General features: G+C 38.3%; 1 protein-coding gene across 1 annotated transcript; it reads left to right on the top strand.

Moving 5' to 3' along the window:
- Positions 1–246: 246 nt before the first annotated feature.
- On the top strand, positions 247–1380 carry LOC100990894 (non-histone chromosomal protein HMG-17-like). Its single transcript, XM_034937368.3, has one exon. The coding sequence runs from the start codon at positions 278–280 to the stop codon at positions 548–550; it is 273 nt and encodes a 90-aa protein (XP_034793259.1). The 5' UTR covers positions 247–277; the 3' UTR covers positions 551–1380.
- The last annotated feature ends 23938 nt before the right edge of the window (positions 1381–25318 follow it).

Raw genomic sequence — 25318 nt, 5'->3', positions numbered from 1 at the left:
TACACAAAAATAGAACCTCCTTAAAGCATAAATCTCACAAGGCCTAAACACAACAGAGAAAAAAAAAGTATTAAAGCAACAATTAACATGATGAATGGAACAATACCTCACATCTCAATACTAACATTGAATGTAAATAGCCTAAATGCTCCACTTAGAGGTTACAGAAGCAGTGTGAAGAAGAAGAGGCGAGAACGACCCCCGGACTGACCAAAGCCCGCGGGCGGCTGCATCCGGCATCCAGCACCTACATCCCGCCACTGTCGTGGCCACCACAATGCCCAAGAGAAAGGCTGAAGGGGATGCTAAGGGAGATAAAGCCAAGGTGAAGGACGAACCACAGAGAAGATCCGCGAGGTTGTCTGCTAAACCTGCTCCTCCAAAGCCAGAGCCCAAGCCTAAAAAGGCCCCTGTAAAGAAGGGAGAGAAGGTACCCAAAGGGAAAAAGGGAAAAGCTGATGCTGGCAAGGAGGGGAATAACCCTGCAGAAAATGGAGATGCCAAAACAGACCAGGCACAGAAAGCTGAAGGTGCTGGAGATGCCAAGTGAAGTGTGTGCATTTTTGATAACTGTGTACTTCTGGTGACTATACAGTTTGAAATATTACTTTTATCAAGTTTTATAAAAATGCAGAATTTTGTTTTACTTTTTTTTTTTTTTAAGCTATGTTGTTAGCACACAGAACACTTCATTGTTGTTTTTGGGGGAAGGGGCATATGTCACTAATAGAAAGTCTCCGAAGCTGGATTGATGGGAGGAAAACACCTTTCCCTTCTAGTTTTGAGAGACTTCCTCTTGGCTCCCAGGAGGAGGGATTCCCTGACTCTGACACACATGGCCACCTTGGCACAAAAGCCTTGTGGTATAGAAAAACAAATTCGTTTTTATGTCCTCTTCTCCTTTTCCATCTTTCAGCATAGACTTAACTCCCTTAAGCCGAGACATCTGTTGGGACCTGACCCCCAGTCATTCGTTACCAGTGTGTCAGGCAATCTGGACTTTCCAGTGATGCCACTGAGATGGCACCTGTCAAAAGAGCAGTGGTTCCATTTCTAGATAGTAGATCTTCAGATAAATTCTGCCATTTTCATTTCACTTCCTGAAAGTCAGGGTCGGCTTGTGAAAAGTTGTTAAACAACATGCTAAATGTGAAATGTCAACCCTTACTCTAAACTTTCCCTGTTCAGAGCATCAGATGAAGACTTCATTGGGTTTTATAGTGGCTTTCTGATTTTTGGTAGTCCATTGAAGAAGGGAGTTTGAAAGTTGTTGTATACTGTTAATGATTGTCTGCCCATGTCCTGCCTGAAATACCATGATTGTTTATGGACAGTATCTTTAATAAAGCTGGATATGGTTTGAAAAAAAAAAAAAAAGAAGACACAGAATGGCAGAATGCATAAGAATTCACCAAGCAAGTTTCTGCTGTCTTCAAGAGATTTACCTAACACATAAAAGATTCACATAAACTTAAGGTAAAGGGGTGGAAAAAGATAGTCCACACAAATGGAAGCCAAAAGTGAGAAGGAGTAGCTGTTCTTATATCAGACAAAACAAACTGTAAAGCAACAACAGTTAAAAAGACAAAGATGGATATTATATAATGGAAAAGGACTAGTCCAACAGGAAAATATCATAATCCTGAATATATATGCAGCTAACACTGACAATCGCAAATTTATAAAACAATTGCTACTAGACCAAAGAAATGAGATGGATGGCAATGCAATAATAGTGGGGGACTTCAATACTCCACTGACAGCACTAAACAGGTCACCAAGACAGAAAGTCAACAAATAAACTATGGACTTAAACTATAACCTAGAACAAATGGACTTAACAGATATTTACAGAACATTCTACCCAATAGCTGCAGGATATACATTCTTTTTTCAGCACATGGAACATTCTCCGAGATGGATCCATTCTCCAAGATGGATCATATGATAGATCACAAAATAAGTCTTAATAAATTTAAGAAAATAGAAATTACATCAAATATCCTCTCAGACCACAGTAGAATAAAACTGGAAATTAACTCCAAAGGGGTTTATTCTATACACTAAACTATACCCTAAACTATACAAATAGTATAGTTTATTAGTTTAGTTTAATATATAAATAGTATAATTTATATATATAAAATAGTATAGTTTAATATATAAATATATATGTATTTATAAATTTAGGGTTTATTCTATACCCTAAACTATACAAATACAAGGAAATTATATAATCTGCTATTGAATGATCTTTGGGCCAATAATGAAATCAAATGGAAATTTAAAAAATTATATGAGCTGAACAATAATAGTGACACAACTTATCAAAACCTCTGGGATACAGCAAAAACAGTGCTAAAGGAAAAGTTTACAGCATTAAATACCTACATCAAAACTCTGAAAGAGCACAGATAGATAATCTAAGCTCACACCTTGAGAATCTAGAGAAATAAGAACAAACCAAAACCAAACCCAAACCCAGCAGAAGAAAGACATAACAAAGATCAGAACAAAATTAAATAAGAAATACAAAAGATAAATGGAACAAAAAACTAGCTTTTTGTTTGTTTGTTTGTTTGTTTGTTTTTAGGAGATTAAGTCTTGCTCTGTCTCCCAGGCTGGAGTGCAGTGGCGCGATCTCAGCTCACTGCAACCTTCGCCTCCTGGGTTCAAGCGATTCTCCTTCCTCAGCCTCCTGAGTAGCTGGGATTACAGGCACAAAATACAAAAATTACTACCATGCCTGGCTAATTTTTGTATTTTTAATAGAGATGGGGTTTCACTATGTTGGTCAGGCTGGTCTCAAACTCCTGACCTCATGATCTGCCCTCATCAGCCTCCCAAAGGGCTGGGATTATAGGCATGAGCCACCATGCCCAGCCAAAAACTAGTTCTTTTAAAATATAAACAAAATCAACAGACCGTTAGCAAGATTAACCAAGAAAAGAAAAGACCCAAATAAACTCAATTAGAAACGAAAAAGGAGATATTACAACTGAGACCACAGAAATACAAAAAGTGATCTAAGAACATGAATAGACGATTCTCAAAAGAAGATATACAAATGGCCAAAAAACTATGAAAAATGCTTAACATCACTAATTATTAGGGGAAATGCAAATTAAAAAACACAATGAGATGCCACCTTACTTCTGCGAGAATGGCCATGATTTAAAAATCAAAAAATAATAGATGTTGGCATGGATGTGGTGAAAATGGAACACTTTTACACTGCTGGTGGGAATGTAAACTAGTACACCACTATGGAATACAGTGTGGAGACTCCTTAAAAAGTTAAAAGTAGGACTACTATTTGATCCAGCAATCCCACTACTGAACATCTACACAGAGGGAAAAAAGTCATTATATGAAAAAGACACTTGAACACACATGTTTATAGCAGCACAATTCACAATGGCAAAAATATGGAACCATCCTAAATGTCCATCAACCAAGGAGTGGATAGCTGGGCATAGTAGCTCATGCCTGTAATCCCAGCACTTTGGGAGACTGAGGCGTGTAGATCACCTGAGGTCAGGAGTTCAGGACAAGCCTGGCCAACATGGTAAAACCCCATCTCTACTAAAAATACAAACATTAGCCAGGCATGGTGGCAGGCTCCCATAATTTCAACTACTGGGGAGGCTGAAACAGGAGAATCCCTTGAACCCGGGAGGCAGAGATTGAGGTTGCAGTGAGCCAAGACCATGCCATTGCACTCCAGCCTGGTCAATAAGAGTGAAACTCCATCTTAATAAACAAACAAACAAACAAAAAAAGAGCAGATAAAGAAAATGTGGTAAATATACACAATCAAATATTACTCAGCCATAAAAAGGAATAAAAGAATGTCTTTTGCAGCAAGTTGGATGGAGTTGGAGACCATTATTCTACGTAAAGTAACTCCAGAATGGAAAAACAAATATTGTATGTTCTCACCTATAAGTGGGAGCTAAGCTATGAGGACACGAAGGCATAACGATGATACAATGGACTTTGGGGACCTGGGTAGAAGAGGGTCCGGGGGAAGAAATAAAAGACTACACATTGGGTACAATGTACACTGCTCAGGTGATGGGTGCACCACAATCTCAGAAATTATCACTAAAGAACTTATCCATGTAACCGAAAACCACCTGTTCCTCCACAAACTAGTGAAATTTTTTTAATTAAAAAAAAAAAAAAGAAAACATTCCATCCAGAAGCCACCAGAAGGAACACAACCCTGCCAACACCTTGATTTTAGCTCCACTAAAACTCATTTTGGACTTGAAAACTCTGAGATAATAAATTTGTCTTGTTTTAAGGCACTAAATTTATAGTAATTTGTTACAGTAGCAACAGGAAACTACACATCAATTCACACCACAGAACTTGAGTAGACTCAGGAATTGGAAGCCACAGACACTTCTGAAGGTGGTGTCAGAAAAAGGCAGAAAAACAGGTCAATAGGAAGTCTAGATAAGGAGGACTTTGACCGCCAGTTCTCCTCTCTTACCTTATGTAGCCAGGTGACATCTCCTCTCCCATCATCACAGGAGCAGAGTATTTTATGTTCTAGAAAAATGGAACCAGGGAAGCTCCAAATTTGATAAAATCTGGGACAGTGGAGGGAAGGGCTGAGGCACCAGGCTGAAAACCATCTGCTTACTGAATGATGAAGATGCCAACCCCTTCCCTAGACTCACAGTCTCTCAGCACAAGGGAACAGAGGGTTTCTCTCTGAGGAAACATCTCCAGATGCAGCATGTCAGGGTCCATCAGCAATCGTCTGGTTCTTGCTTTGTTCCCTACAGAGAAGTCTGGCAGCTGAGAGGCCCCAGCTATGCGCACAGAATTTCCTCACAGTAGTTTAGAGCTCCACTCTAAAATATGGTTGGGTAGACAAGACACAAGATGTTTGAGACAGACAGCCTAGGTTCATATCCTGACTCCAACGCTTACTAAGTGTGTGACCACTGTCAATCTAATTAATCTTTCTTTACCTCAATGTTCATATCTGTAAAATAGAATAAGATTTTTACTTCATAAGGTTGTTGTAAAGATTAAATGAGATTTTAGATAAAAAGCATTCATAAGGCCAGGCACAGTGGCTCACGTGCAATGGCTCATGCCTGTAATCCCAGCACTTTGGGAGGCCGAGGCAGGTGGATCAAAATGTCAGGAGATCGAGACCATCCTGGCTAACACGGTGAAACTCCGTCTCTGCTAAAAATACAAAAAATTAGCCAGGCATGGTGGCACGTGCCTGTGGTCCCAGCTACTCAGGAGGCTGAGGCAGGAGAATCGCTTGAACCCAGGAGGCGGAGGTTGCAATGAGCCAAGATCGCACCACTGCACTCCAGCCTGGGTCTCCAGTGAGACTCTGTATCAAAAAAAAAAAAAAAAGGCATTCATAACAGTGAGTAGATAAACCCAAATAAAAAAATTCAGGTGAAAAAGAGATAATGTAGGGATCCAAAGAAAATTTTATGAATAAAAAGTTCCTTTAATATCTTCAGATGAAGTGAGAAGAATATGCTATAATAAATTAAAGAAGGGCTCTTGAAAATTAAAAATATGATATGAGTAATGAATATGTCCATAGAATTGTTGAAAAATAAAGTTTAAATAGTCTCCCAGAAAGTAGAATATGACACAGACATGAACTATATATAGATAAATGTTAAGAAAATTCAAGGATCAATCGGGGTGCCCCACTGTTGCTCCTTCCTCAGGTTATACAGGTACATATCTGGCATATGCACCTACATTTTCACTTTTCCATTTCTATTTTCCAGTCTTGGTAGATAAAGCATATTTACCAAGTAGTAGTATTTGCAGAGATAAAATTTTGCATTTTGAACCACAACTACATAGTTTGTAAATAATCTGTATAATAATACCAGAGGCAAAATATATTGTTTCCAATCTTCTCTCTGGTTCTCATTTCCTTTAAACCTTACCAAGAAATACTTAGGAAGCATTTCTTTATCTCATCTTTTCAACCTAATTCATTTGGGCAGTTAGCCTCCAACCGATTTTCATTCCTATTTAATTTCCATTATAAATGTGAAAGAGAAGGTGAAGCAAGAAAAATGATAAACTCCTAAAATCATAATTTCAAGAAGCTTCATAAGAACAGTTGTGTTCAAATTATTTTAGTTTATGAATCCATTTTTATGTTATATGGTCTGTATATTCCTAAACCCCTTTTGTCGTATCTGTTCCTGAGTACTACCTAAAGTTTTCTTTTTTTTTTTTTTTTTTTTTTTTTTTTTTGAGACAGGGTATTGCTCTGTCACCCAGGTTGGAGTGCAGTGTGTAACCACAGCTCACTGCAGCCTCAACCTCCTGGGCTCAAGTGATCCTCCTGCCTCAGTCTTTTGAGTAGCTGAGACTACAGAAATGCACCACCACACCCAGTGTGTGTGTGTGTGTGTGTGTGTGTGTGTGTGTGTGTGTGTGTGTGAGAGATGGGGTCTCCCTATGTTATCCAAGCTGAACTCAAACTCCTGGATTCCAGAAATCTTCCGCCTTGGCCTCCCAAAGTGCTGAATTTACAGGTGTGAGCCACCACACCCAACCACTTTAACTCTTACAATCTACTTTCGTTTTTTGTTGTTGTTTTTGCTTTTTTTTGTTTTGTTTTGTTTTTGAGGCAGAGTTTCTCTCTTGTTGCCCAGGCTGGAGTGTAATGGCACGATCTCTGCTCACTGCAGCCTCTGCCTCCCAGGTTCAAGCAATTCTCCTGCCTCAGCCTCCCAAGTAGCTAGAATTACAGGCATGTGCCACCACGCCTGGCTAATTTTGTATTTTTAGTAGAGACGGGGTTTCTCCATGTTTGGTCAGGCTGGTCTTGAACTCCTGACCTCAGGTGATACACCCGCCTCAGCCTCCCAAAGTGCTAGGATTACAGGCATGAGCCACCACACCTGGCCACAACCTGTTTTCCAGTCCTTTTAGCTAATATGTTTCTCATTAGCTGAATTAGCTCATTCTCCTATAAAAAGTATGATAAGGGGAAAAAATTAAAGAAAAAGGAAAAGAAAAAATTGTTGAAATTCAGAGAACTTCATTATTCTACATAAAGCTCATTACTATCAGCTTCTATAAAATTGAGCCTGAAACCCTCAGACCCAGTTATGGTTTCATTTATGCAGGTATTAAATCCTTCCAATGACCCATTGTAGGTTTATGTAAAATTACCATTAGTTACATTTATGTAAATCAGTGTTTAGCCAGATGAAAACTGGTAAAAACAAAAATCAAGAGCTGCCTTTTGAAAAGTAATTTTTTTAATAAGAAGAAGATTTTTAAGAATCTTTTTGTTAAAAAAATAGTATTTATAAAAATAGTTACGAGTTGGGCTCCCAACCCTGACGTGTTTATCTAAAGGATATCAGCTTCAGGTCACATTTAGCACCAGCTAGTAGCATTGTTTTTATTGATTTCACTTTCTTTATTTTTCAATTATTATGCAATTCAAGAAACTAGTTTCCCTAGCAGAAATACATAAAATATCAAGGAAGAAAACACCAGACTTTACAAATGAGACTTTAGGATTGTGGGTGGATTTACATCAGCTTTTTCTTCCTCATTCATTATCTCCATGACTAATCAAAAGTGAGCTCTCTTAATACATTTAATAGGGTTCTCACTGAATAAAATACATCATTTAAATCAGCTAGATCCCTTGAGCTTCAAGGCAAAATCTCAAAGCAGCTGAAACAAACACCAACTGAAAAACTGCCACCAAAACTCATTCTACATCTGAGAATGGACAGACCAAATATACTGAATGAAAGCGTGCCAAACTTACATACACACCATACATGGAAAGTTGATAGATGATGTTCCTCAATCCTTATGAATCTCAAAACAATACCCCACCCCCCTCCCTCAAAGCTAAACCACAACCAAGCTGACCTTGGTCAATGGCATCATCTGGTGGTTGCCACAAAAGACTGCCCAAACCACCTTCTTCCTCAGGAGATCAAGTGCATACAGTAGTGTCCCCAAGCCTATTGGTGGTTTCACTTTCTGCAGTTTCAGTTACCTGCAGCCAACCACAGTCCAAAAATATCAAATAGAAAATTCCAGAAATAAGCAATTCATAAGTTTTAAATTGTATGCCATTCTAAGTAGTGCAATGAAATCTCCTTCCTGCTCCTTCCAGTTTGGGATCTGAATTTTCCTTTGCCCAGCGTATTCATGCTGTCCACGCTTAATAACTTAGTAGCTGTCTTGGTTATCAGATCTGCTATTGCATATCACAGTGTTTGTGCTCAAGTAAACCCTATTTTACTTAATAATGACCCCACAGCACAGGAGTAGTGATAATGGCAATTCAGATATGCCAAAGAGAAGCTGTCAAGTGCTTTCATTAAGTGGAACATGTTCTACTTAAGAAAGAAAAAAAAATTATGCTGAAATTGCTGAGATCTACAGTAAGAATGAATCTTTCATCCATGAAACTGTAAAGAAGAAAAAAGAAATTTGTGCTAGTTTTGCTGTCTTGCCTCAAACTGCAAAAGTTACAGCCACAGTAAATGATAAGTGCTTAGTTAAGATAGAAAACACATTAAATTTGTGGGTAAGATATAAACAGAAATGTGTTCTAATTTATGGCAGCAGGGTCCAGTACTATCCAAAGTTCCAGGCATCCACTGGGCGTGTTGAAACACATGCCCTGCAGATAAAAGGATGCTACTGAATAATGATTCCACTCTTTCATTACACATAACTGTTTATTTCACCTCAAGTAACTTCTATCTCTGGGGGCAAGAAAATGTTTAGAATTTTCAAAATAATTCTATGAGCTTGTATTTTGTATTTTGTTTTGTTTTGTTTTTACCAAAGTAAAATATTAACAAGTGTAGTAAATTCAGAATATATAGAATTCACAAATTAAAATCACAAAAAGTAAGATAAAATGTAAAAGTATTTTAAAATGTAAAAAAAAAAAAAATCACATTTAAACCCACCATCCAAACTAACACTAATAGCCAGGCATGGTGGCCCACACCTGTAATCCCAGCTACTCAAGAGGCTAAGATGGGAAGATCCCTTGAGCTGAGGTGGTCAAGGCTGCAGTGAACTGTGATTGTGCCACTACCCTCCAGCCTGGTTGACAGAGGATAACACTAATGAGCTGCCCACATTCAGGTGATTTAATAATTAAAATGCATATTTTATTTCCTCATCCAACACAATTAAACTACAATAAAGGAATTTTTTAAAGAAATAAATCCACAAAGATGGGAAGTCCTGGAGAAACAGCAACAAAATTTTGGAAGATGGAAAGCAGATCATGAGAGGGAACTGACTTACAAACCCAAGGCAAAGATGTCTAAAGCCAACAGCTAAGAAAGCTGATAAATTAGATGATTTACACTGTAAATTCCAGCTACCTGTAGAACTAGGAGTGAGCAATGAAGACAAAGAGGTTAACATAAGGAAAATTTAATTATAGTTGTGTGTGTAGCAGTTAGATCCTTTTCCCCACAACATGCTGAAAGATGACCGTCTTTCCCAACACCAGGAGAAACGTAGAGTTTTGCCTTCAGAAGGATAAAACAGGGTTTCTGAACCAGGGAATAACTCAGTCATAATTGAAGAATTGGGTGCCATACATAAAAGGGAAATTAAGATATCAAATGCTTATTAATTGCTTTACACTAAGTGCTGAGACCTTTAGCCACCTGGCCCTAACTTCCCACAACTCTGGAAGCCAGTCTTCACCCCATTAGAAAGAGCTGAAAAATTTACCTGAATAACCTCAGAGAATAAGATAAGGAAAGAAAACCAAATCATCCTAAGTGAAACTCAAATCACCCCACATTCTGTGAGCACTGTAGGCTCTCACTTTTAATCCAAGCAGACAACCAAGGGTCAAGGAACATTTGAAGAAATCAGTTAATAAGACAGATAAAGACAAAAACAAATTATTATTCTGTAAATAATAATTTACAGAAAACAGAGATAATGCCACTAGAAAAAAAAAACTTAAAATAATCCATACTTACCCTCAGAGTAATAAGAGGAGAAGCTACTTCCATGAAGTATGATGCTACCTTTTTTTAAAGCTCTTGAAAATTAAAAATACGGTAACAGAAAAGTTTTTAAAATCAATAGAATGATTAGAAGATAAATTTGAGAAAATCTCCCAGAAAGTAAAGTAGAAAGATAAACAAATAGAAAAAAAAAAAGAAATTGAAGAAGGAAGCAAAAAGTATAATGTTCAAATATTAGGTTAATTTGAATAAGAGTTCCAGAATGCAAAATAACAGATGGGAGGATATCATAAATAAAATAATTTAAGAAAATTTCCCAGGACTAATAGACCTGATTTTCCAGGTTGAAAGGAGCCACCAACTGCTCAACACAATAGGTGGGAACTTTTCAAAACATTGAGGACATGGAGAAGATACTGAAAGCTCCTGGGAATTAAAAAAACAAAAAACAGATAATATACTGCAAAACCAAAATGCAGCATCAGAATGGCTTCTGACTTACCAGCAACCCTGGAAGCTGAAGGATTGTGAAGCAATACCTGCAAAATTCTGAAAGGAAATTACTTCCGACATAGAATTCTATACGTGTCAAATTATCAATCAGGTGGAAAAGTAAACTAACGATATTTACTGATGTACAACATCTCAAATTTATTTGTCACATATCCTTTCTCAAAACATAACTGGTAGTTATGTGTTCCAACAAAATGAGGAAGCAAACTAAGAAAGAAGAATATATAAAATGTAAGAAAAAATGCCTTCAACCAAACAGAACAGTGAAGAGAATGTCCAGGGTAATGGGGAAGGAAGAATCCAGGTTAACCACTGCATTCCAAGATAGAGGGAAACTGGTTTAGATCAGGACATATTAGAAAATTTGTGCCCAAGGACAGCACAAGGCACCATATCATAGCCATCCATCCATTCAGAGGGAACAAGTAGACGTGGATAAGGTCAACCAAACCACCATTTTATTGATGTTATCTACACTAAAGATGGCATATGGCTGCAACTGAAAGATGAGATTATAAAGAAATACGTTTCAGCCGGGTGTAGTGGCTCACACCTGTAATCCCATCACTTTGGGAAGCTGAGGCAGGTGGATCACTTGAGGTAAGGACTTTGAGACCAGTCTGGCCAACATGGTGAAACCCCATCTCTACCAAAAATACAAAAATTAGCCAGGCATGTTGGTGGGCACCTGTGGTCCCAGCTACTTGTGAGGTTGAAGCAGGAGAGCTGCTTGAACCTGGGAGGTGGAGGTTGCAGTGAGCTGAGATTATGCCACTACACTCGAACCTGGGCGATAGAGTGAAACTCCATCTCAAAAAAAAAAAGAAAATATGTTTCTAATAATAAAGGTTTTTAATAAAGCCTGACATAACCATCTTACTGAACTTCTTGACAAGAGCCTTCGGGTCCTCAACAACTTCAATGCCAATTGCGCATAAATCTATCCAAGTAATTCAGATTTTTAGATATGTGTGTGTGTTAATGCATGTATACATACAAACACTTGCCTATTCATAGAATATCTCTGGTACACTGAAATATCAGCCTTTACCACTGTACAATTCATCCATATAACTGAAAAAACACTTGTAACCCAAAAGCTATTGAAATAAAAACAAACTAACAGTATCTCTGGAAAGATACATAATAAATCCACAATGTACACTCTTCTCCTAGGGAAAGCAACTGGGTCAGCAGGATTAAAGAGGTATGAGGAAGACTCACTTTTTTCAGTAGTTATCTTTTTGTCTCTTTTGATTTCGCAAATACAGACTTATTTAACAAATAAGACAAAATTATTTTACCCACAAAATAATAATAAGGTGTATTAAGGTGCATTATCTGCTATTTCCATCTCCCCATCAAGCTGTTCATTTTGCTTACCCACACCCATTTATTTTTAAAACTTTTCTTCATTTAGCTCACTATTTCATTTTTTGCCCAATTATCTTGTAGGAAGGATAGGGAAATCTATCTTTTCATTTCACTTGTGTGGCAAAAAATTATCCTAATTATGTCTGATCTGCCTAAGAGTAGTGTTAATATTTCCATATGAAGGAACAGTAAATTCACAAGTTCTGAAGGGAAATTAACCATAATAAAAAGTCATTGCCACCAGTTTCTAAAGACCTTGCCTTAAAGGCTCAGAAAATTCAAATTTTTAAAGTAAATTCTCAGGTATCTCCTCTTTTACTTTAATTAAGACTACTTTATGCATCAGATTTAAAGATTTAGAAACTCTTATTCGATTTGTTTCCAGTTTCATTTAATTTCCATACTGCAATAGCATTGCTTCCATGTTTTTTATCCAGTTTCCTGATTTGGGCTGGGTCATGTCTGCAGCAGAGTGAGATAGCTGTTAACGCTTGGTGCTCAGGCAAGCCCTTCCTAGGAAAGAGTCAGGAGCTAGAGACCTACCTCCCAGAACAATGTGGACAATTGATAAAGCACCCAAAAACAATCTTCAGGAAGAAATTGCAATAAGCAGATGGACATGGCCTCTTCAGCCTGGAAGGAAGGAATAATCAGATGCCCCATTAGGTGTTGATAACAAAAAGTCTCCACAAAAGCGGCAAACAAGTGGCCCCGTGGGACATGAAGAACAACCATCCGGGAGTCTGCCAGTGGCAGCAAAGAGAGAAGTAAAGCAGGACATAAAGCGAATGAGACCCAGATAGAGATTACATCAGTAACTGGGATGTAAGAAAAGAACCAGCTCACTGGGGATACGGTGAGAGCCACAACAAGTTCTGATCAAGCAAAACTCTGATCTGAAATCAATATACTCCTGAAATATGGCTCCGTAAATTCTCCTGGATCAAAGAGACTTTAAGAAGAGCCTATTTTAGGAAGAGGGAAAGAGACTGAAAGATTGGAATTAAGTTGTCTTAGTCTGAGAACTTGAAGTAGGGATTGTGAATAGGGGTCATGGAAGCCAGGCAGGTGTCACCAGCCTGGAGACATAGTCGCCATTTATATTCTGCATTACATATAGAGTGATGTGTTCTACATTTTGACTTAACAAAGTCATCTTTGAAAACATAAACTGTTCAAGTTAGAAATTACTTACATCTAGGTAGCATTGCCCTTTTACCATCTGCAATGAGTTATACCTTAAGAGTTGCTAGATAGCTGTGTTGGGATGTTTTTGGTGGTTGCAGTAACTGGAGTGTGATCCTGGCATTTACAGTGTAGGGTCCAGTGATTGTAAAAGTCCTTTAATAAGGTAGACAGACTTGCACATACACACAAAATATCCCCCACACCCACAAAATGCCAGGAGCCTCCCCATTGAGATACACCCATTGTTTCACTTCACTGATGTGCTTCCCATGTGTGAATGCTGCACTGTGAGAATTCAAAGCTTCCATCAGAGACCTTAAAAGTTCTATTCTAGCGGAGGATAGTGGAAAAAACAAGAACAAACAATAACAACAACAAAAGTATTCTCTGATCAGGCATGGTAGTTCACGCCTGTAATCCCAGCACTTTGGGAGGCCAAGGTGGGCAGATCACCCGAGGTCAGGAGTTCGAGACCAGCCTGGCCAACATGGAGAAACTCTGTCTCTACTAAAAATACAAAAATTAGCTGGGCATGGTGGCTGGTGCCTGTAATCCCAATTACTTCGGAGCCTGAGGCAGGAGAATCGCTTGAACCCAAGAGGCAGAGGTTGCAGTGAGCCGAGATCATGCACTCCAGCCTGGGTGACAGAGCGAGAGACTGTCAAAAAAAAAGGCCGGGCGCGGTGGCTCACGCCTGTAATCCCAGCACTTTGGGAGGCCGAGGCGGGCGGATCATGAGGTCAGGAGATAGAGACCATCCTGGCTAACACGGTGAAACCCCGTCTCTACCAAAAAATACAAAAAAATTAGCCGGGTGTGGTGGCGGGCGCCTGTAGTCCCAGCTACTTGGGAGGCTGAGGCAGGAGAATGGCGTGAACCCGGGAGGCGGAGCTTGCAGTGAGCCGAGATTGCGCCACCGCACTCCAGCCTGGGTGACAGAGCGAGACTGTCTCAAAAAAGTCTTCTTTACCTAAATTCATTGTTGAGTGTTTTTTAAATATGGAGGGAACATCAGGTTAGTTTTGTAGACATCTTTCATAAACATTTTACCTAATTACGATAAACATGTTAGAATTAGTTCAGAATTACCATGTAAAAGACTGCAGAAGAGAAATCACTTGCTAATGCTTATTCTGAATAGCAAAGGAAACATGGGTGAGAGAATCTAAGCCATTCTCAAAGTAATAAACTCACTCTAGGGAACAAAAATCAATTAAAGCAAATCTGCCATCGTTCTTAAATTTGACAAATCACCTCTCAGCTTTGCAACAGGTAGCTGTTGTAGGTTAATATTCAGTCAAGACACTGAAGGAAACGTCTTCAAAATAACTTCCTATGTCATTACCCTCAAGAGAGACTTGTTTATCAGAAAGTCACCTTCAGTTTTTAAAACAAGAGAAGGACATATGTTCTGTGATTTCAGGGAGTGCTTGAGTTCCAGGCACCAGGAGATTAGAATGAACTTTTCACCTAGTTCAGCTCATTAAATTCAATGGAGGTGCCGTCTGTACAACGGAATAACGATATCCATAAATCTTCAGTCTGCTGTGGATTTACTACGACACATTCACACGTGAGGCTTCTCTACACATTTACCTTAGCGTAAAGTACATCATCAAGGCCACTCGTGTTGTGCCTAAGCACCGTTTAGACAAAGACATTTCTACAAAATGCCTTTAGAGCACACGTACTTCAATAACGTCACACACACAAGCGGAATGCACGGACTGTTAAATCAAATCTGTCTTGCAGATTGAACTTTCACAGTTCGGTGTGATGTGAATTAGTTTCTGATGGGAAAATGTGATTCAAATCTTATAGAATTTGGTCAGCCAAATTTAAAGAGCAGAATTTTTTTATGTCACCACTGGCAGACTAAAAGACAATCTGGTTGTCCTCCCGCCAGCATGCTCCGAACCTACCCCCCACCCCCCCACCCGCCAGCTGCCCTACATACACACGCTCCATCCACCTTCCTGGTACATGTCAAATTCAATTTCTCTCCTTTTCTGGGTCCCGTGGTTCTTGTTTTCTCCAACACACATTTGGCATATGTTACTCCCTGTTACTGATTTTGTTAAAACAAGTTTCATGTTTTCATTGATCATATATATGCCATGTGCACAAACTGTATATACCATAACCCTGTGCAGAGTAAGCACACAGGTACTTATTAATAGGCATATATTCTTATCAACTTAACATCCAGAAAGCAATTTTCTTGAATTCACTTTATTAGTACTTATCTCAGTGATTATTTTAAATGGGCTGATCAGACAGCTGCCTAGGCAGGAGACTTGAAAGTGACCAAAGGTACTGGTCTGGATAAAAATATCTCCCTAGGGTCACTGGTTTTCTTTCTTCCAGTCTGAAATTTCCCATTAATGGATTAAAATACCAAAATGAGGACATAATTTCTAAAATTCTCAAACAATATCAGGAAACTGTATTTTCTTACATAAAAACAAGGAATGCATATAATCATTTATCATTCAGTAGAAGTACAAATATGCTACAAAGAGGAGGATATTTTCATTGGGAAGAGGTCTGTGGAGAGAATCAGCCAGAGTCTAGAAGTTTGGGAGTAGAATGACTTTGCCTTTTAGTTTGTCTAAGACAGTCCCAATATACTCCAGTTGTTCTGGAATAATTACTCATGAAGCTCCCTTTCACTCTCAGAAATGTCTCAGTCTGGGTGATAAATTACAGTTATGTGATGGATGAAGATCTGTGCTAAGACTTGGGCTCAGTTCTTGGGCACGTCAGCTTCTGGAAGGTAGTGGAGAAAAATTATTGTGAGAACTGGAACTTAAATTTGCTTCTCCTGACTCCCAATCAGTGCTCTTTTTTTTCTAGACAGGCTTTTATAACAACACTGTTACTGTTCCTGTCTCCTCTAGGCTCCTTTTGTCTTCTCAAAAAGGTTTGAAGAACTGATGATTGATATCACCTCTGGTCATTCTTTCACTTGTCTTAAGCCTCAAGAATCATGCTAAAACAAAAAATAGTTGTTGAAGATGTGTTTACTAATGGACTGATTACCTTCTTAGATAATAAAGGGAATGACAGGCTGCAATTTTATGTTCTGAAGTTCCTGACATTTGACAGGCATAAAACTGAGATTTTCACACACCTGAAAAATTGATTTTTACATTTTTTTCCTCCAGCTTATTAACTTTATCTTCTCTTCCATCACTACTATTATCAGCTTCAGATTTCTCTGTAAATTTACTTTTATAATCTACAAATATATTGTCTGCATATATAACAAGTCAATTGAGATGTAGTTGCTGGGTGGCAAGCATGGCATATTCACCAGCCAAAAGGGTGTCAACTTGCATACCATCCTAAAAACCCATGACTCCAAGTTATCCCTCAACACATTGATAAAATGTGAGAGACGTGACCTTTGGGGCAGTAGCATTGTGTTGTGCATATCTAGGTTGCCACTCATGTGATGTACTCAAAAACAGCAGTTCTGCTCTGGCCTTCTGTTAGTCAAAATGACAAATTTAAATTCATGAATTTTAAGTGCCCATTAGATGTTAAAAATGCAAGTTATAATAGGCAAAATTGTAAGTGTTTTTTTGGTTCACTATTGGTTCTGTCTGAATTCAAAGTTGAAAGATTTTCCTTCTCCCCACAATTTCATTTTTTAATTGTCCAAAATCAAGATCCATTCAAGCTTCAATATCAAGTTTCTGATAGAGAAAGAAAAGGAAATCATCTGGGATAGATACCAGGTCTCCTGATCTAATTTTGTCACCTACCAAAGGACAGACAGATTTTGATGGATCTATTTACACACATCTAGTCATATAACATAATGATCATGCTGTACTAACCTGGCACTTCTGCACTCTTACTGCTGTGAACTGGCATAGAATTCCTTGGTATTTATCACAGCCAGGTTTCTAAGAAAAGGATTAAAATGGAAATACATTTTATTTGAACCAAGTTTAGTTTTTGATTAAAGATAACTTTATGATTCAGAATGTTGCTTTTTATGATGTTAAAAATGACCAAAAATGTTTAAGCATATATTTGGGTTAAATATAAAAATGAATCCAAAAATGCAGCTGGTATAACTCACCATAGATCCAATTATTGACATGAGACATATCCCTCAATGGAGGTGAAACAGGTAGTTAATGCATGAGAGCTTGGTGATTGTTGATACCTCCTGGTATATGACAAGCCTTTTTTAAAAAAAAATTTGCTACATCAAACTCTCTTCACAGAATTTCATAGAGAAAAAAATATACCCAGCTGTTTAAAAAAAGCAAAATACTTAACTGACAGCATGATTATCAGTGGAAGCCATGGAATATTTAGTTGTCAGGGGTTCTCAAGGGCAGATTTTGCAGCTTTGTGAAATCCTTACTCATGAAGTGCTTGATTCAAAAACAGGGCTTTCATCTGTAGAGTTGGAACTTCATCTCATGAGTGCTTGACAACTCATGGGCAATTAAAAAAGTATTTACTGAAAGTTGCTAATAGAAAAATAATTACAAAAAAAAAATGATGAGCTACCACTTAACTCCCTGAAGAAAGAGAGCTGGATTTATTGGCTGTGCCAAGTGGCATCTTGAAGTGATTAGATAATTCTGTAACAAAAATGCCCTAAATGAGGAAAAAAGTAGACTTTGGGTCTTCATGGTACAAATAGGCTCTCTAAAGCTCAGGGGAGCACTTTCTTCTGACTGAGTAGACATCACTTCTCTATACACACACTTCTGCTTTTATAGACCATGTCTCCTTAAGTATTTCCTAATTAAGACTTACAGGCAAGAGTCTGCCCAAATTAACCAGAGTTGTCTACCTGAGTTGCTTTGTTTGTTTGTTTTAAATTGGACATTATTTTAAAATATATTTCCATTTTAATCTTTGAAATAATTTTAGATTTCCAGGAAAGTTACAAAGATAGTACAGAGTATTTCCCTATACCCTTCTCCCAGCTTCCCATGATGTTAGTACTTATAAAACCATGCTGCATTTTTGAAAATTAAGAAATGAATATTAGCACAATACTAAACAATACTAAACTAAACTATAGACTTTATTCGTATTTCACCACTTTTCCCACTCACCTTATTTGCTATTCTAGAATCCAATCTAGGATATCCCAAAGCATTTAGTCACCAGGTCTCTCCATTCTTCTCTGATCTATGACAGTTTTCTAGTCTTGTCTTGTTTTGGGGGATCTTGACACTTTTGAAGAGTACTGGACATTTTGTAGAATGCTCCTCAATTTGGATTGTCTGATATTTTCTCATTAGACTGAAGTTACAAATTTTGACGAAAAATGCTAAAGAGGTAAAGTACCCTTCTCATAACACCCCTGAGCTGTTTTCTTAACTTACTCTTAATTTTTTAATATTCTTGGCATATATGAAGGAAACCTCTGAGCTGTTTTTGAGCGAGGACTAAGATGGCAAAAAGTTGTATGTAATCTCTTATATAAAGATGTAAAGTTATATGTATAGCTTATAAGTAAATAACTTGAGAAGTTGCTTAAATATGAAAAATAGTTGTTAGCATTGAGTTCCACGTTCTAAACCTGAATCTGTTTGCTTTAGAGATTTCAACCAAAGCATCCCACCTAAAACATTTTGAATCACAATTAGTTACCAGGCCTTCAAAGAAATTTGGTATTAATAATAAAGTACTACAGCCTACACTTGATTAGCTTTATTTATAACTTTGAGTAAATGTAAGAACATCCCCATAATAGAAGTACTCTTTCTGATTTGTGTCAATATGCTGCATGGGGTGGGAGAAAAAGGGGTAGAGGTATACTTAATATGCTCATAAAAACAGCACATGTGTGGCACATAGCTTGCCACATATACAAATATTAGTATATTGTGGGCTTATTTTTTACAAATATATTGACAATCGATGCTTTAGATTAGTAGTCTCAAAAATATTTGTCTTATACCCTTTCATAAAGATGTTTTAGTATACATCTTGCATAGCCTGGTTTCTTCCTCAAAAGAACAGAGTCTAAGACTCAAAAAGAGTCTAAGACAATGGCTTCCATAAAGGGAGTTTATTTGCAGGAATAATCCTACCAAGGAGAACAGGATAGTAGGGGCTGGAAAAGGGAAAACAGGGAAGGGCAGAGGCCAATTCAAAGGGGACATCATTGGGCTGGTTACTATTAAGGGCCAATAAGGGCCAATGAGGTCCCTCTGAAGAACCATGTAGAATGCACTTTAGAATTGTTCATCCAGGACACAGGAAAGGTAAGTATTTATCCATTGGCTCTCAGCTCCCATTGAGTCAAGTTTCTCACACTTCCATATTTGTGCATGCTTGAGCATGGCTGGAGAGAGGTAGAGAAAGAATAATAGATGATAGAGATATGGAGGAGCTGAAGCATGAGGCTGACAGATCACACCTGTGCACGACTGGATGCCATACAATAGAGTACAAAGGAAGACCAAGATTATGTGAGCCAGGGTTTAATAGCTGCAGCCAATGTATGTAAATTTATATATAAATGTATGTGTTATGTGCCAACCCATATTAAATTTTAGTAAAGTTCATTTCATTGTTTTCCTTGGGTAAGATAGAAATGGCACTAAAATTTTGGTTTCCATAATCGGTTAAGGATTGTGCTATAATTATTCCTGTCTCTAGTTTCTTTTTCTCACTTCCTGACTCACCCTAGTCTTTGTTCTTCTGTCAACGTTTTTCACAGAAGTGTGTCGGGGAGAGAAAGAGGTGGCTTTGTGGGCCTGAACACCAGCACAAAGGGAAGGGTCCAGCATTGGGCGGGCACAGGAGTTTCCAGGGGGTGAAAAACCTCTGTTGATCTCTCCCTTGCCTTTTATAAAAATGAGATTTTTTTTAAATCTGCCAAATGTCTTATGGAGCACTAGGTAAATGTTCTGAATTTTAGAGTATGAAAATATTTCAGATTGTCCAGTCTTTTGGCAATATCTTCAACTCTACATTTTATTTAAAATGCGTATATTCATCTTAAAATTATTTTTACCATGTTGAGTTGCTCATCTATAAATCTATGCTGCTTAAGTAGTAGTTTAAATGTAAATTTTAATGAATGCTATGAATCAGTGCCTAATTTGCACATTTTGTTAATTACCTGTGGTTTGGGATAATCCATCCAAGATGTTCCCTATTACCCTGGGTAATTAAGAGTTGACCTATTTTCAAATTTTTGTGGCTCAAATAGAATGAATTCCAGTCAATTTTCTTTCCTAATAGAAAAACCATCATTTATTTAAATAGTCCATCAGCCATAATTGGAACATGAAATCTTGGGATGAAAATTGACTTTCAAAGGTCATAGAGTCCATCCTCCTACCTCTGGGTAGACTGTCAAACCAGCCAGCAAATATATTCCATCTTTTACAGCTTATTTGTAAAATGTAGCCAAGAATGTGCACCAGCCTGAGGAGCAACCTGTTTCTCCCTCCTAACCATCTGAGTCCTTGCCCTAAAGAAAGGTCAATCAGGCAGTTACCAATATTTGCCGAAATAAACATGTGTGCAAATACCCAGACACTGTATCCACACACCCTCACACAGAGGCATGACAATGAAGTTTCACACAGCGTGGGTGCACTCCCCCTCAACATTCTCTTCCTTGGGTGTGAATCATGCTCTTTTTATGCCTAAAGAAGGATCAGGCATTTCCTTATGAGATTTTTCCTCACTCAAAAAAAAAGAAGCTGACTTTAAATTGTGGGCCATATTCCACATTTACAAGATCCAGGGATAGCTTTGCTGTAGACACTTACCTGTGTGGGAATGGGAAATTTTTTTCCAACATATTATACACTTGTCTTTTATCTTTTTGTTAAGGACCCTAGATGCACAATGGACCAATGGTTATTCAAGGGCTTCTCCCAGGTCTTCCTCTAGGCTGTTATGTCCATTTCTGAACCACCGTACCCCTTGAGTTTTCTTACAAACCTCTTGTAATCCTTCATCCTGGAACTTCTGTGGCATTATTTACCTCACCTTGTCCGTTGCCAGGCAAACCACATAGCAAGTTCACTTTCTAGAATGTAGAGGTCTTCTCTTGCCCATCTTCCATTAGAGCCAGTGACACCTACTTGTCATCTTCTGCTTGCTTGGACTTCCCACTCTCAAAGACCAGTGTTGGCCTCAGACAGCCTTTGACTTGATATGAAACTGCATACTGAGTGCTGGTACAGAGAGCCTGCCCTTCGGTTCCCCTGACTGAATCCTGCTCTTGTCACCCAAAACTTAGTCTACCCACAGTCTTCCCCACCTCAGTTGATTAAAAACTCCTACTTGCCAGTTGCTTAAGCCAGAAATCTCAAAGTCATCCCTGATTCCTCTCTTTCTCTCACATCACATATCCAACTTATACTCTCAAAATACTGAATACTTTTTGGCTGGACGTGATGGCTCACACTTTGGGTTTACAAAGTATAATCCCAACACTTTGGGAGGCTGAGGCAGGAGGATCCCTTGAGCCCAGGGGTTCAAGACCACCCTAGGCAATATAAAAATACCCCTTCTTTAAAAAAACAAAAAACTGACAAATTAACTGATTAGCTGGGCATGGTGGTACATGCCTATAGTCCCAGCTACTCAGGAGCCTGAGGCAGGAAAACGACTTGAGCCCTGATGTTCGAGGCTCCAGTGAGCTATGATTGTGCCTGAGTGACAGAGTAAGACCCTGTCTAAAAAAAAACAAAAACAAAAACAAAAACAAAAAAAAGAGCATGCTAAGTACTTCTTTGGTGGATTAAAAAATTGGATAAAAACTCCTCCTACCCCAGGATGCAGGTTCCTTTGCAATTAACTTTGCTATTCCTCCCATCATGACATGGAGTCTATTTCCCTCACCACTTATATCTAAACTGCCCTTGTGACTTGGTTTAAAAATGTAGAATGTGGCAGAAATGATATTATGTGACTTCAAGGTAGGTACTTTGTAGCATCCCCACTCCCGCTCTTGGAATACTCCCTAAGGCCACCACATAAGGAGGCTGGCCTAGCACTGGGGGATGAAAGGCTGGAGGCTGGATGAAGGAGAACCAAGGTCCCCTGGCCATGTGAGGGATCCAGCCTTGCCGCAGATGCAGCCACATGAATGAGTCCAGAAGAAACCATCAGAAGAACCACTTGGCCAGCCCACAGAATGAGGATAATAAATTATTTTAAGCCACTTGGTTTTAGGGCAGTGTTACCCAGCAGTGATGATGTTCACTTCTCACTACCTGCACTGCCACTTGCACTGCTGCCATTTTGATTGGAGCCACCAGCCGGAATCACTTCAGTAGCTTCTGCCTGGCCTTCCTCCTCCTGTCCTTGGCCCCTACAGCCTCTTCTCAACACCACCCCTAAGTGATTGCTTCAAAATACAAGCCAGATCATGTCACTCTGCTCCAAATCTACGCTACTCAGGGCTCCTATATTCATTCTGAGTGAGTGCCCAAGTACTATGATGGCCATTATGGTTCAACATGGCTTAGCCCTCATCATCTCTCTGACCTAACCTCTTGTTATGCTGTCTCTCATTCACTCTACTTCAGCCACACTGGCCCCCCATGTTGCTGAACATGCCAGATATGTGCCTACCTTTGGGCCTTTGCATTGGCTATTTTCTCTGCCTGCAGTGCTCCTCTTCAAATCTCTGCTCAAATACCACCTTCTCCATGAAGCCTACTCTGACAACCTTATTTAAAATTGCACTTTTCATCCTGCCCAGGACTCCTAGTCATCCATATCCTCTCTACATCTCTTATCACTTTCTATTATGCTACAAAGTAACTTACTATGTTTATTGCCTATCTTCCCCCATGAAAGCAGAGATTTGTCTATTTTGTTCAATTATGCATTTCAAACATCTAGGAGCATATAAAAATACTGAATATTTTTTAATATTTATTGAATGAATATTAATTATTTACAGAAAAGTTCATTGGAATCTTTGGTAATTAATTTCAAATTTTAATAAATCTTAGTGGTTTTCAGGAATTCTGTGAATATTTTACTTGAATTTTTTTAATGTGCTTTAGCCATTTTGATAAATGGTATGGAAAATACATTCTTAGATATGGTATTGACCAAATTTTGTGTTACTCAAAATGGCCTCATTATTGTCATGGATTGAAGCATAGCAGCTGTTTCTTCCCATTTTCCCCTCCTCACTTTCTGTCCTAAAGCCCCTCTGCTCATTTGAGTTTTCTCAAATCAGTCTCCCACAGACCTACCCTGATGCTCCATGCTGCACTGTGAGCTTGGGTGCCTACAGGAAATGGCTAAAGTTGTTTACCACGGAAACATGGGAAGAAGCCAAGAAGAAAGAAAATGAAGGAACCAAGAACAGCCCCTGGAAATCACAAAAAGGCAACTGAAATTCCCAGAATGATGGCAAAGGGAGTCCTAGAAGCACCCAGGTGGAGTGCAAACAATCTACATGTCTCCAGAAAAGGAAAAAAAGGAATGGATCTGATTAACTGGCAGATTTGACAATGTGGAAAATCAAGAGGCATTTTACAAAACTGTTTACAAAGCTGTTGGAGGGTGTAGGAGGACCCAGTCTCAGGCTGAAAGAAAGTAGGCTAAAGAAAAAGAAATGAAACAACGATTAACAATTATTAACAACTAAAATAGATATAATAAAAATCAATCCTTATCTACAAAAATCCTTATAGTAAATACCATACTTAATGGTAAAGCATTAAAATCATTCTCCCGGAAATCAAGAACGATATAGAGATGTTTGCTTTTACCTCATCTATTCGATTTTGATCTGGATATCCTAGCTAGTACAGTAATGCAAATGAAAGAAACACTATAAAGATTTTAAGGGAAAAACGATTACTACCATTATTTGCACACAACATAGTTTTGTACTTAGAAAATCCAGCAGAGTCTACAGGTGAAATATTAGAACAAATAAGTGATTTTTAAACGTCTCTAGATGCAAAATCAATATACAAAATCAACTGTATTTCTACATGCTAGCAACAAACAATTGGATTTTTTTTTACTTCTACCCTTTATAATAGCTTCAAAAATATCAGTCAAATACAGGAATAAATCTAATGCAACTTACACAAGACTTCTATCTGGAAAGCATTTATAAGAAAAATTAAAGCTACCCATATAAATGATAAAATGCACCACGTCTGCATACTAGAAAACTCAATACTGTAAAGCTTCAGGTCTCCTCAAATTGCTCCATAGATTAAATGCAATTTCAAATAAAATCCCAAGAGGTTTATTTGTCTGGTTGGTTGGTTTTTGGTTTTGGTTGTTGTTGTTGTTGTTATTGTTGTTGCTATTGTTTTCAATTGTTGATATTAACAAGCTGATGCTGAACTGAAACTTGTATGGACATAAAAACTCTTAAGAACACCCAAAACAAACTTAAAAGAAAAATAAAGTTAGAGGATTTTCAGATTGCAACGGTCAATAAATAACAGTTAAAATGGAATGGATGCAAGGATAGACAAATAGAAAAATGACACAAAATAGAGTGCAGAAACAGACTCACAAATATACAGTTGGCTAATATACAGTGAAAGTGGTGGCACTTTCCACCATAGGGCAGGGGGAAAGGAAGTACTTTTCAGTAAACAGTACTGACTCAAAATTAAATTAATTTTTTTTAATTTTTAGTTTAAGGGTACATGTGTGGGTTTGTTACATAGGTAAACTTGTGTCATGAGAGTTTGTTGTACAGATTACTTCATCACCCAGGTATTAAGCCTAGCACCCGCTAGTTATTTTTCCTGATCCTCTCCCTTCTCCCACCCTCCCTCCTCCAATAGGCCCCAGTGTGCGTTATTCCCCTCTTTGTGTCCACAGGGTCTCATCGGTTAGCTGCCACTTATAAGTGAGAACATGTGGTATTTGGTTTTCTGTTCCTGCAATAGTCTGCTAAGAGTAAAGGCCTCCAGCTCCATTCCTGTCCCTGCAAAAGACATGATCTCATTCTTTTTTATGGCTGCATAGAATCACATTAACAAAATTTTAAGAAAGAATCTCACAGGATAAACAGGACAAATTGATAATAAAACATAGACAAAGAAACAGTGTTTTTGTGTTCAGGATCTCGTCTGCAGATGAGGTGTGGTTTTTGATCCTAAGAAAGGAACTCATTGCATCTGCTTTGTATCTAGACCCATCTTTGACTTTTGCAGGAAAAGGGCTGGCAGATATATGAAACATTCTTAGGTAAGGAGGGCTCTGGAGAAATTTTGATGGACTTCTTTTGCTAGATTTTGGTA

The sequence above is a fragment of the Pan paniscus genome, chromosome 15 (assembly GCF_029289425.2).
Source record: "Pan paniscus chromosome 15, NHGRI_mPanPan1-v2.0_pri, whole genome shotgun sequence".
Lineage (NCBI taxonomy): Eukaryota > Metazoa > Chordata > Mammalia > Primates > Hominidae > Pan > Pan paniscus.
This window is presented reverse-complemented; position numbering and strand designations above follow the sequence as displayed.

Excerpts from the sequence above, each read along its gene's own strand:
- LOC100990894 (XM_034937368.3), top strand. The coding sequence starts at position 278 with ATGCCCAAGAGAAAGGCTGAAGGGGATGCTAAGGGAGATAAAGCCAAG.